This window comes from Eucyclogobius newberryi, unplaced genomic scaffold (genome assembly GCF_026437365.1).
Source record: "Eucyclogobius newberryi isolate DKJ021-1_F unplaced genomic scaffold, fEucNew1.0.hap1 SCAF_1, whole genome shotgun sequence".
NCBI classification, from domain to species: domain Eukaryota; kingdom Metazoa; phylum Chordata; class Actinopteri; order Gobiiformes; family Gobiidae; genus Eucyclogobius; species Eucyclogobius newberryi.
Window position 1 is genome coordinate 3,414,206 of NW_027315723.1, and position 14,247 is coordinate 3,428,452.

Below are 14,247 nucleotides of genomic sequence, written 5' to 3' on the forward strand. Positions count from 1 at the left end.
TAACAAACGAGTCTGTGTTGATTTAGGGACTTTAAAAGCGCGGAGGAGCGGCGTGAGTTTGAATCCGGCTCTCGACAGTTTGCTGCGTGTCCTTCCAGAGTCTCATCCCCGTTTAACACGGCGCTGTCCTGTCGGGCGACGCCCATGGGTCAAAACATCCGTTAAAAAACACCAGCACAGGAACAACAACTGTGTGAAAAGTGAGTGTTTTTGTGAAGCTCAAAGAAGACGAGCTCGTAAACAGATCAACAACAACAACAACAACAACAACAACAACAACAACAAGATCAACAACAACAACAACAACAACAAGATCAACAACAACTGCAGAAGCTGTGTTTTTGATGAATAAACTGTGTTAGAACAGGCTTTAAAGCTCTAGAAAGTCTATTTTGATGATCCAAGTCAGAACATAATCGTACAAACTAAAATATAATAATAATCGTGACAATTTCAGAAGCAAAATTAAGCGTTTTTTAATTCGATCTCTCGTCCAAACAAACACATATAAATGTAAAGCACCTTTTTATCTCTCTTTTAGTCTTAAACTGGATTTGGTCACGAACCTGAACATCAACGTGTCAAGACGATCAAACCAAAACGACACATTTCCCCGTCGCGCTCTCGATAATCGCGAATAATCGTTAAATCGTCTTCATATTTCTCTCCGTAACATGAAAAACGGCGACTCTTAAATCTGACAACGCGACGGAAACAAACGCCGGGCATTTGAGCGACGACGGCGGCGTTGAGGCCGAGCGGCGCGAGGACTGGAGGGCGTGAGGCCTGGCATATGCTGCTGTTTTTATGCCCCTCCGTCCCTCTGAAACCCCCCTGCCCTCCCCCCACGCTCAGCCCTCTGAGTGCACGTGTGGCGGGCAGAGGGGGGCGTTTCTCTCTCCTCGCTTTGTTTCACCGTTTTCCAGCTCGAGGGGCGTCTCCGTGGAAACACATTTGAATTCAGAACCAATTTAAGGTCGCGGGAAAAGCACGGAGGGGGCAAGAACGAGGAGGCAAGAACGAGTAGGCAAGAACGAGGAGGGAAGAACGAGGAGGCAAGAACGAGGAGGGAAGAACGAGGGGGAAAGAACGAGGAGGGAAGAACGAGGAGGGAAGAACGAGGAGGGAAGAACGAGGAGGCAAGAACGAGGAGGGAAGAACGAGGAGGGAAGAACGAGGAGGCGAGAACGAGGGGGAAAGAACGAGGAGGGAAGAACGAGGAGGGAAGAACGAGGAGGGAAAGAACGAGGGGGGAAGAACGAGGAGAGAAGAACGAGGAGGGAAGAACGAGGAGGGAAGAACGAGGAGGGAAGAACGAGGAGGGAAGAACGAGGAGGGAAAGAACGAGGAGGGGAGAATGAGGAGGCGAGAACGAGGAGGGAAGAACGAGGAGGCAAGAACGAGGAGGGAAGAACGAGGAGGCGAGAACGAGGAGGCGAGAACGAGGAGGGAAGAACGAGGAGGCAAGAACGAGGAGGGAAGAACGAGGAGGGAAGAACGAGGAGGCGAGAACGAGGAGGCGAGAACGAGGAGGCGAGAACGAGGAGGCGAGAACGAGGAGGGAAGAACGAGGAGGGAAGAACGAGGGGGGAAGAACGAGGAGGGAAGAACGAGGAGGCGAGAACGAGGAGGCGAGAACGAGGAGGCGAGAACGAGGGGGAAGAACGAGGGGGAAAGAACGAGGAGGGAAGAACGAGGAGGGAAGAACGAGGAGGCAAGAACGAGGAGGGAAGAACGAGGAGGCAAGAACGAGGAGGGAAGAACGAGGAGGCGAGAACGAGGGGGAAAGAACGAGGAGGGAAGAACGAGGGGGGAAGAACGAGGAGAGAAGAACGAGGAGGGAAGAACGAGGAGGGGAGAATGAGGAGGGAAGAACGAGGAGGCGAGAACGAGGGGGAAAGAACGAGGAGGCAAGAACGAGGAGGGAAGAACGAGGAGGCGAGAACGAGGAGGGAAGAACGAGGAGGGAAAGAACGAGGAGGGGAGAATGAGGAGGCGAGAACGAGGAGGGAAGAACGAGGAGGCAAGAACGAGGAGGGAAGAACGAGGAGGGAAGAACGAGGAGGCGAGAACGAGGAGGGAAGAACGAGGAGGGAAGAACGAGGAGGCGAGAACGAGGAGGCGAGAACGAGGAGGGAAGAACGAGGGGGGAAGAACGAGGAGGGAAGAACGAGGAGGCGAGAACGAGGAGGCGAGAACGAGGAGGCGAGAACGAGGGGGCAAGAACGAGGGGGGAAGAACGAGGAGGGAAGAACGAGGAGGGAAGAACGAGGGGGGAAGAACGAGGAGGGAAGAACGAGGAGGCGAGAACGAGGAGGCGAGAACGAGGAGGCGAGAACGAGGGGGCAAGAACGAGGGGGGAAGAACGAGGAGGGAAGAACGAGGAGGGAAGAACGAGGGGGCAAGATCAAGGGGGGAGGACGAGGGGGGAGGACGAGGGGGGAGAACGGGGTGAGGGAGAAGAAGAGGAAGAAGAGGAAGAAGAGGAGAGGCGTTCCGGGACGAGGCCGACGATCGGGAAATCCAATAACATCTGGATTTGTTGATCGGATTCGAGCCAAACATTTGGACTTTATAAAGACCGTGTTGCGTTTTACGACCTTTTCGTTTGATCTAAATTCAGACCCTTTAGTGTCACGAGTAACAGAGGGCGTGGCCTGTAAAGCGCCGAGAGGGGTTTAACGAAGGGCGTGGCCTGTAAAGCGCCGAGGGGGTTTAACGAAGGGCGTGGCCTGTAAAGCGCCGAGAGGGGTTTAACGAAGGGCGTGGCCTGTAAAGCGCCGAGAGGGGTTTAACGAAGGGCGTGGCCTGTAAAGCGCCGAGGGGGTTTAACGAAGGGCGTGGCCTGTAAAGCGCCGAGGGGGTTTAACGAAGGGCGTGGCCTGTAAAGCGCCGAGGGGGTTTAACGAAGGGCGTGGCCTGTAAAGCCCATTTTCCTGCCGCGCTCTCGATAATCGCGAATAATTTCGCCTCATTTTCTGGACATAAAACTTGAATAAATCCTTCTGTTTGTTCAGTAGAAGGTTGTAAAGTCTGTGTTCGGAGCTTAAGTGGATTAAATGCAATCATAAAAACAAATTGAGCCGATTGGACAGTTTTGTTGAAAACCTAAATGTTGTGAGAGCAAATTGACCCAAAAATCCACAAAATTGTCGACATTTGTCTCTGTTTGGGATTTGCTCAAAAAACACTTTAAAGGTTGAATAATGACAACGCTTTCTGAAGATTTTAAGGAACAAAATAATCTTGATTGTTTGTTTGTGCTGAGCGAGAAGACGCTGAACTTTGTGCCGGTTTTTGTTTCACGTGAATAGACCCAGTAATGACTTAAACCGGGTCAAACGTCTTCATTTTGACAGTGAAACCGATCGTCCGACTCTAGAACTCTGACCTCAACTCTGACCACATTTGTGCCGTTTTCACTTTGTGTTCTGGTTCTTAAGACAATCATCCAATCAGAAGGCAGACTCGTTATTCTTTATTTCGGTCATTTGAAACCATCATTTGACCTAAAACGACTCGAAAAAAGTAACGAGACTGACGACTTCCCGTTTATACGTATTATTATTTTCAGCATTTTCTTAATCACAGACGACTCAAACGTGCCTGAATCGAGCTAAATGTAACTTTGAGGGCGTAAATGAGACGGGAAAACACGGGTGCGTTGTCCCTCGACCTGAAACTATACGCTCACTTTTCCACAGCGCCTCCTTCAGGTTCAGATCAGAACAAACACAAACCGCAGAGTCCAGAGTCACATCCTTTAGTCACTGCACATTAAAATCACCCCAAAAGTAATCGTCTTTTACACCGTCACATTAAAAACAGTTTATTCTCCGTTTGGTCCTCATAAATATGCATTATATACAAAATAACATTATAAAACATACAAAGAGGAGTGTCATATTTAAATTAAACTCTGGAAATAATCACTTTTTATAAAAATTACATTGTCGGTTCTGTCGTTTGGAGATTTGTCGTAGGCAGGAACTTCTCTGCTTTAATGACTTGAATTCAATGGATTTGAGTTGTTTTCACTTTATATTTTTACAGGTTTTAATGTTGTTTTTTGTGTTAAAAGAATAATTTGAGTACGAATGCATTTTTTTCTTATTTAAACTAAATTATTCGTAAACGCACTGTGTAAAACCAACAGCGAATCTTCATGTTTTGGCTAAAAATGTAACATAGTTTGTGGGACATTTCAAAAATAACCCTGTGGCGCTTCTTAAGATTTGTACAGTAACGTTATTTAACTGAAATACTTTGACCCAGTGGCAGATCAGTGGAACTACAAGCGAAAACACAACCAAAGTCAACTCACGATTCTGAATTCAGGTCATTAAAACTCATGGAGGCATTTATTTTGTGCAGTGTATGTCTTTTGTATCGAAGCACGTTTAATGTGCCCTTTGCGCCCTCTGCTGGCACGGCACTTCAGCGCGTTTCTGTGGTTTCGTTCTGATTAAAATCCAATTCCACAAAAAAACGTTTTTTTCTAGTGCAAATGATCCAAACAAAGGCCAAAAGTGTGTATTTTTTTGCAACATTTCCCTTCTCTTTTATGTTAAGGCTTCATTCCGGCTTCATACAATCGTCACCTTTACGTGTCACAAAGTCCAACCGTTGTCTTCTCACTGCAGAATTAGAGTTAAAATGACTTGAGATTACAATATTTACCTTGATTAGAGTGGATTTTTCTACATTTAGATCTAAATTAGTTTTGAGATGAATACATTTTCCAGCCCTAGGTAAGAAGAAGATTCCATATGCCGACTCAAAATAAGAACATTTTAACAGCTAATCTAATAAATATCTCTAACTACTCATATTTTGAAATCCAAGTCATTTTAAGTCGTGTCGATTTTATTTTCCGCAGTTTTCGATCGACAGTTTTTACAAATACTCCAAAGACGTTGGTTACAGCACTTTCCAGGTTGGATTTGTTTTTGCATAGCAGGCGAGGCTGGTGAACGTCGTCCGCGAGGGGCTTGACTGAGATCTCGTAGGCACAGGCGTCGTGATTGGTTGGCGGGAAAATAATGTCTTGATTATCACAAAAAAGGCCATTTCAAGGGGGTCTCGTCTCGTCTCGGCGCGTCGTCCGTTTCATTGTCCCGACGCGGCCGACGGCGATATAAATAATGACTTCCGCTGACGTTCCATCAGTCTTTTGTTTTAAAGAGGTCCTTCGCTGTACATGTCCTCGCACGCAAACTCGATGGAGAGACTACAGAGTCTCTCTAAGTCTGTCTAAAGAGTCTGTCTAAAGAGTCTCTGTAGAGTCTGTCTAAAGAGTTTCTGTGTCTCCAAAGAGTCTCTGTAGAGTCTGTCTAAAGAGTTTCTGTGTCTCTAAAGAGTCTCTGTAGAGTCTCTCTGTAGGGTCTCTCTGTAGAGTTTCTGTAGAGCCTCTCTGTAGAGTCTCTGAATAGTCTCTGTAGAGTCTTCGTCCCGATCTCCAGTTCTCAAGTGTTTCTCAAAGCAGCAGCTGACGTCTCCTCTCGGCGTTTTGTAAACAAATATTGTCGATGGCGTCTCTTCCCGAGGTCGCTCAGCCTTCAGAGTCCTCGAGGATTATACCTGCGAGCAGAAAAAGACGCATTTAGACACGTAAAGATATCTATTTGTGTTTTTATCTAAATCGGTGCGTTCCGCCATCACACGATGCGAACGTCAGCATGGCAAATGGACGACTCCGTCTGTTCTGCGCCAAAAACCTTCAGAGAACCACCAAAACTAACAATTACACGGTCATTTCTAAGTCGGTGAAGTTGAACCGGCGACTTCCAGGTCAAGGGAATAATGCCAAATGCAGAAAAATCTTCAAACTTTGTGGACAAATACCTCACAAACGTCTGACGTATCTGAAAATGCCGTTACGACCGCACGATTCCCGGCAACGCAAACCGAACCGTGGAACCGCCGACTCGGTGCGCAAACACATCAATGCCTCGAAGCAGCACAAGATAGTTCCTTTTATTTTATTTTTCTGTCCACTTAAGGCTCTAAATCCTCGGGAATGTCAGCGCGGTGAAGCACAGCACCTCAGAGACCCCGGCGCCGAGTCCGAGCCAAGAGAAAGAACTCCTCGGGTTATTTATGACTCCAAAAACTGCAATCCCGGTGAACGGCTCCAAAAATGTGAAACGTAAAATGAGTAATCCACACGGGACGAAAGAAAACGGCTTATAAAGACGTGTACACTGCAAAAAGAACCGTATATACATTTAAATTAAGAACTCTCTCTTTAAGATTATTTGACCTCATTTGTGTTATTTACATATTACATATTTCCACTTTCAATATGAGCTTCAGCTGGAAATAAAACACTATAAAACAACCACTTTATTTTTTGCTACTGTGCATTAAGTGTAATAACATGTAATTAAATAGTAATAAGTGTTAATGTTACGGTATAAGAGGTCGGCTTACATAATACTTCGTTGTTAAGTATTATGATACCAATCTATATTAAAACATTTGAAGGCGATTAAAACAGACAAAATCACGTTAAATAGCACAACGTTTTACTTTTCCAAACTAATATAAGTCCACATGCCAGAAAGTACAATTGTATGTTGAAAATTACATTGTACTTCGTAACATTCTGCTCAATCTCCATGGAAACGAACAGCAGACGGCACCAGCTAAGTTCATATTTTTTTTCCAATTTTTTTCTATATCTGCAAGAAACAACCAAAGCTAAAAACTGTTTGTAAGTGAGGAACTCATTTGTAAATTTGATCCGATCGAAGAACGTTCTAGAAGAGTCGGCCAAAAACACTAAAGCTGCATCTGGACCGACCTGGGTCCAGTTTCTAAAGTGTTTCGCACTGAGTTTATGGTTCTATAAGAGGCCATTAAACAGCATGAACGCAACAGGGCACTGCTAAAGCTCTGAGCCACTGTGCCACCGCTGTTCATGTGCTAAAGCTCTGAGCCACTGTGCCACCGCTGTTCATGTGCTAAAGCTCTGAGCCACTGTGCCACCGCTGTTCATGTGCTAAAGCTCTGAGCCACTGTGCCACCGCTGTTCATGTGCTAAAGCTCTGAGCCACTGTGCCACCGCTGTTCATGTGCTAAAGCTCTGAGCCACTGTGCCACCGCTGTTCATGTGCTAAAGCTCTGAGCCACTGTGCCACCGCTGTTCATGTGCTAAAGCTCTGAGCCACTGTGCCACCGCTGTTCATGTGCTAAAGCTCTGAGCCACTGTGCCACCGCTGTTCATGTGCTAAAGCTCTGAGCCACTGTGCCACCGCTGTTCATGTGCTAAAGCTCTGAGCCACTGTGCCACCGCTGTTCATGTGCTAAAGCTCTGAGCCACTGTGCCACCGCTGTTCATGTGCTAAAGCTCTGAGCCACTGTGCCACCGCTGTTCATGTGCTAAAGCTCTGAGCCACTGTGCCACCGCTGTTCATGTGCTAAAGCTCTGAGCCACTGTGCCACCGCTGTTCATGTGCTAAAGCTCTGAGCCACTGTGCCACCGCTGTTCATGTGCTAAAGCTCTGAGCCACTGTGCCACCGCTGTTCATGTGCTAAAGCTCTGAGCCACTGTGCCACCGCTGTTCATGTGCTAAAGCTCTGAGCCACTGTGCCACCGCTGTTCATGTGCTAAAGCTCTGAGCCACTGTGCCACCGCTGTTCATGTGCTAAAGCTCTGAGCCACTGTGCCACCGCTGTTCATGTGCTAAAGCTCTGAGCCACTGTGCCACCGCTGTTCATGTGCTAAAGCTCTGAGCCACTGTGCCACCGCTGTTCATGTGCTAAAGCTCTGAGCCACTGTGCCACCGCTGTTCATGTGCTAAAGCTCTGAGCCACTGTGCCACCGCTGTTCATGTGCTAAAGCTCTGAGCCACTGTGCCACCGCTGTTCATGTGCTAAAGCTCTGAGCCACTGTGCCACCGCTGTTCATGTGCTAAAGCTCTGAGCCACTGTGCCACCGCTGTTCATGTGCTAAAGCTCTGAGCCACTGTGCCACCGCTGTTCATGTGCTAAAGCTCTGAGCCACTGTGCCACCGCTGTTCATGTGCTAAAGCTCTGAGCCACTGTGCCACCGCTGTTCATGTGCTAAAGCTCTGAGCCACTGTGCCACCGCTGTTCATGTGCTAAAGCTCTGAGCCACTGTGCCACCGCTGTTCATGTGCTAAAGCTCTGAGCCACTGTGCCACCGCTGTTCATGTGCTAAAGCTCTGAGCCACTGTGCCACCGCTGTTCATGTGCTAAAGCTCTGAGCCACTGTGCCACCGCTGTTCATGTGCTAAAGCTCTGAGCCACTGTGCCACCGCTGTTCATGTGCTAAAGCTCTGAGCCACTGTGCCACCGCTGTTCATGTGCTAAAGCTCTGAGCCACTGTGCCACCGCTGTTCATGTGCTAAAGCTCTGAGCCACTGTGCCACCGCTGTTCATGTGCTAAAGCTCTGAGCCACTGTGCCACCGCTGTTCAACTCATGTAGGAACTAAAGTCTGACTTAATAATGTGACAAATGTGGAACTACAGAAGGAGCGGTCGTAACAGACTTTCATTCCAACATAATATTAACTGACTTAAATAACACTTTAAAACCTCAAAGATCTCACACAGATCACACAGAGATCACACACAGAGATCACACACAGATCACACACAGATCACACACAGATCACACACAGATCACACACACAGATCACACACAGAGATCACACACAGAGATCACACACACAGATCACACACAGATCACACACACAGATCACACACAGATCACACACAGATCACACACAGATCACACACACAGATCACACACAGATCACACACACAGATCACATACAGATCACACACACAGATCACACACAGATCACACACAGATCACACACAGATCACACACAGATCACACACACAGATCACACACAGATCACACACAGATCACACACACAGATCACACACAGATCACACACAGATCACATACAGATCACACACACAGATCACACACAGATCACACACAGATCACACACAGATCACACACAGATCACACACACAGATCACACACAGATCACACACACAGATCACACACAGATCACACACAGATCACACACAGATCACACACAGATCACACAGAGATCACACACAGAGATCACACACAGATCACATACAGATCACACACACAGATCACACACAGATCACACACAGATCACACACAGATCACACACACAGATCACACACAGATCACACACAGATCACACACAGATCACACACAGAGATCACACACAGATCACACACAGATCACACACAGAGATCACACACAGAGATCACACACAGATCACATACAGATCACACACACAGATCACACACAGATCACACACAGATCACACACACAGATCACACACAGATCACACACAGATCACACACAGATCACACACAGATCACACACACAGATCACACACAGATCACACACAGATCACACACACAGATCACACACAGATCACACACACAGATCACACACAGATCACACACAGATCACACACACAGATCACATACAGATCACACACACAGATCACACACAGATCACACACAGATCACACACACAGATCACACACAGATCACACACAGATCACACACACAGATCACACACAGATCACACACACAGATCACACACACAGATCACACACAGAGATCACATACAGATCACACACACAGATCACACACAGATCACACACAGATCACACACAGATCACACACAGATCACACACACAGATCACACACAGATCACACACACAGATCACACACAGATCACACACAGATCACACACAGATCACACACACAGATCACACACAGATCACACACAGATCACACACAGATCACACACAGATCACACACAGATCACACACAGATCACACACAGATCACACACACAGATCACACACAGATCACACACACAGATCACACACAGATCACACACAGATCACACACAGATCACACAGAGATCACACACAGATCACACACAGATCACATACAGATCACACACACAGATCACACACAGATCACACACAGATCACACACACAGATCACACACAGATCACACACAGATCACACACACAGATCACACACAGATCACACACACAGATCACACACAGATCACACACAGATCACACACACAGATCACATACAGATCACACACACAGATCACACACAGATCACACACAGATCACACACACAGATCACACACAGATCACACACAGAGATCACACACAGAGATCACACACAGAGATCACACACAGATCACACACAGATCACACACAGATCACACACAGATCACACACAGATCACACACACAGATCACACACAGATCACACACAGATCACACACACAGATCACACACAGATCACACACAGATCACACACACAGATCACACACAGATCACACACAGATCACACACACAGATCACACACAGATCACACACACAGATCACACACATTTCACACACAGAGATCACACACAGAGATCACATACAGATCACACACACAGATCACACACAGATCACACACAGATCACACACAGATCACACACAGATCACACACACAGATCACACACAGATCACACACACAGATCACACACAGATCACACACAGATCACACACAGATCACACACAGATCACACACAGATCACACACAGATCACACACAGATCACACACACAGATCACACACAGATCACACACAGATCACACACAGATCACACACAGATCACACACACAGATCACACACAGCTCACACACACAGATCACACACAGATCACACACAGATCACACACAGATCACACAGAGATCACACACAGATCACACACAGATCACACACAGATCACACACAGATCACACACACAGATCACACACAGATCACACACAGATCACACACACAGATCACACACAGATCACACACACAGATCACACACAGATCACACACAGATCACACACACAGATCACATACAGATCACACACACAGATCACACACAGATCACACACAGATCACACACACAGATCACACACAGATCACACACAGATCACACACACAGATCACACACAGATCACACACAGATCACACACAGATCACACACACAGATCACACACAGATCACACACACAGATCACACACAGATCACACACAGATCACACACAGATCACACACAGATCACACACAGATCACACACAGATCACACACAGATCACACACACAGATCACACACAGATCACACACAGATCACACACAGATCACACACAGATCACACACACAGATCACACACAGCTCACACACACAGATCACACACAGATCACACACAGATCACACACAGATCACACAGAGATCACACACAGATCACACACAGATCACACACAGATCACACACAGATCACACACACAGATCACACACAGATCACACACAGATCACACACACAGATCACACACAGATCACACACACAGATCACACACAGATCACACACAGATCACACACACAGATCACATACAGATCACACACACAGATCACACACAGATCACACACAGATCACACACACAGATCACACACAGATCACACACAGATCACACACACAGATTACGGTACAGCGTAGAACACATACTTTGAAGACGTACAACTACAGTAGGCGGCAGTAAATGCACCTGTCCAACCGCCATTAAAAGTCACACAACAACAACAACAACAACAACAACAACAGCAGCGGCAGCATTGTGAGTTGCTGCAGATTTGTGGCGTGTGTGTTTACCTCTGTTGCTATGACGCACTCCCGTCGCTCCTCTGCTATTACAAACACAGACTGGTACATGGAGTCTCTGGAGCAGATCGTGGAGATCCGACACTCGGGCTTCTCTCTGCCAATCACAAGGCACAGTTTTAGAGTGTAAGCAGCACATGACCCTTTAAAACACTGGAGGTCGTTCGTCTGGACGTGAACCCTTTAAAACACTGGAGGTCGTTCGTCTGGACGTGAACCCTTTAAAACACTGGAGGTCGTTTGTCTGGACGTGAACCCTTTAAAACACTGGAGGTCGTTCGTCTGGACGTGAACCCTTTAAAACACTGGAGGTCGTTCGTCTGGACGTGAACCCTTTAAAACACTGGAGGTCGTTCGTCTGGACGTGAACCCTTTAAAACACTGGAGGTCGTTAGTCTGGACGTGAACCCTTTAAAACACTGGAGGTCGTTCGTCTGGACGTGAACCCTTTAAAACACTGGAGGTCGTTCGTCTGGACGTGAACCCTTTAAAACACTGGAGGTCGTTCGTCTGGACGTGAACCCTTTAAAACACTGGAGGTCGTTCGTCTGGACGTGAACCCTTTAAAACACTGGAGGTCGTTAGTCTGGACGTGAACCCTTTAAAACACTGGAGGTCGTTAGTCTGGACCTGAACCCTTTAAAACACTGGAGGTCGTTAGTCTGGACCTGAACCCTTTAAAACACTGGAGGTCGATTTGTTTTTCTCTTTTGCGTAATTCCACATTTCTTTGACCCGTAATAAAACTTAACAATAACAGAAAATAAGTCAAATCCAGTTATAACTCAAGTCCTTTATTTTGTTTTGCCGGTGGTGATTTACGTTTGTCTCTTGTTCCGATTTAGACCTTTTGCTTGGATTGCGCGCACCCGGCGACCAGCTGCGCGCCGTAAACACACTTCACTTTTATTGGACGTTTTCAGATCGCACAGTGTGTCGAGGGACAGAAATACGCTCTTCTACAGTTTCTGCGTTTTGGGGCTAAAAAGTAAAAAAAAAAACTAGCGAAAGAAATCAAATTCAACATAAAAAAAAAAAAAAAATCCTTTAACGCTTTTAACGAGTTTATTTGTAGAAATGAAGTCCGGCTTTACTCGGCTCCGGGACGTTTTCTGATGTTGATCGACGGCTTGAATTCTTCTATTTTTAAGTATTTATCAGTTTATATTTCAAGAGTAAATCCGATCAAACAAATCTCATGGATCAGGTTTCCAACTTCAGCGTTTGCGCCAGCGAATCCGGGGTCTCATTTATGAAGCGCGCAGTTGCGTATGTGTTTATGAAAAGAAAACTTGACGTGGAAATGAACCAAAAACGGTGTAAAAAAATCGTTTTCGGAAATGAGGCAGAAAGTTTGAGGTTTGTGGATTACGCTTTATAAATGAGACACTATTGGACATCGTGATCCGAAACAAGGGAATACACACTTTTTAAGCTCCGATGTTTGTGGAACGTTCTAAAGAAAGTACCGTATTTTCCGTAGTATAAGTCGCACCGGCCAAAAAATGCATAATAGAGAAGAAAAAAAACATATATAAGTCGCATTCTTCTTCCTCCGTGTCACTTCTAAACAACTCCACAAACTCCAGAGGAAGTGCAGATTCTTCTTCTGCGTCGCTTAGAGCCTAGAGCGCCCTCTTGTGGCTGTCAGTGTGAAAATAACAAATACTATCACATATAAATCGCTCTGGAGTATAAGTCGCACCCCGGCCAAAACGATGTAAAAAGGTGCAACTTATAGTCTGGAAAATACGGTAATGAACCTCCAGCAGAAATGTTGTCTCTCACCTGTAAATCCTTGAACTCCTTTTGTCTTCTAAACACTTGTCGTAAATGAAACTTTTCCCCTGGTGCGAGTTCTCGTCCTTGAACTCCTTCTGTTTGGAGTTGTACGAGTCCAAGTGGTAGTTTTTATGAATGAAGTTCGATTTCTCCGAGTCGCAGTCGACTTCCAGCCCGAGTTTATGGTTGGTGTTTTTCAGCTGCGACGCCGGTATGAGATTATCCCGCTGCGCGCTCGACACGTTGTTCATCGTCTCCGTGTCGTCCCGCTCCCGCCGCCGCTGCCGGTAAACGTGCCGCAGCGCCAGTCCCACCATGCAGAGCAGGACGAGCAGCGCCACCAGGCCGATCGCCAGCGAGACCGCCGCCCACTGGAACCCGCCTTGGTTCGCCGACGGCGCCACGGCGGCGAAGTACTCGCAGCGCGCCCCGGTGACTCCGGGCGGGCAGACGCAGGCGGGCGGGCCTCCGGCGGCCGAGGGGGCGTCGCCGCCGCTGACGCAGACGCCGCCGTTGAGGCACGGGCGCACGGTGCACGGGTCGAGGGGGCGGTCGCAGTTGCGGCCCGAGAAGCCGGCGGGGCAGAGGCAGGCGTAGTCGCTGATGCGGTCCTGGCACGTACCGCCGTTCAGACACGGGCTCCCGGCGCACTCGTTGATGTTGATCTCGCAGCGGACGCCCACGAACCCGGCGCGGCAACTGCACACGCTGGCGCCGG

General features: G+C 47.3%; 1 protein-coding gene across 1 annotated transcript in view; it reads right to left on the reverse strand.

Annotated features, from left to right (window-relative positions):
- Positions 1-5,379: 5,379 nt before the first annotated feature.
- Positions 5,380-14,247, reverse strand: part of dll4 (delta-like 4 (Drosophila)) — a 32,376-nt gene continuing 23,508 nt past the window's right edge. The window contains exons 9-11 of the mRNA XM_072441990.1: positions 13,536-14,247; positions 11,739-11,844; positions 5,380-5,580 (exon numbers count right to left, since the gene is read on the reverse strand). The exon at positions 13,536-14,247 is cut by the window's right edge and continues 21 nt beyond it. Of these exons, the coding sequence (XP_072298091.1) occupies positions 5,575-5,580; positions 11,739-11,844; positions 13,536-14,247 (824 nt within the window). The 3' untranslated portion in view covers positions 5,380-5,574. The remainder of the gene's footprint in view (positions 5,581-11,738; positions 11,845-13,535) is intronic.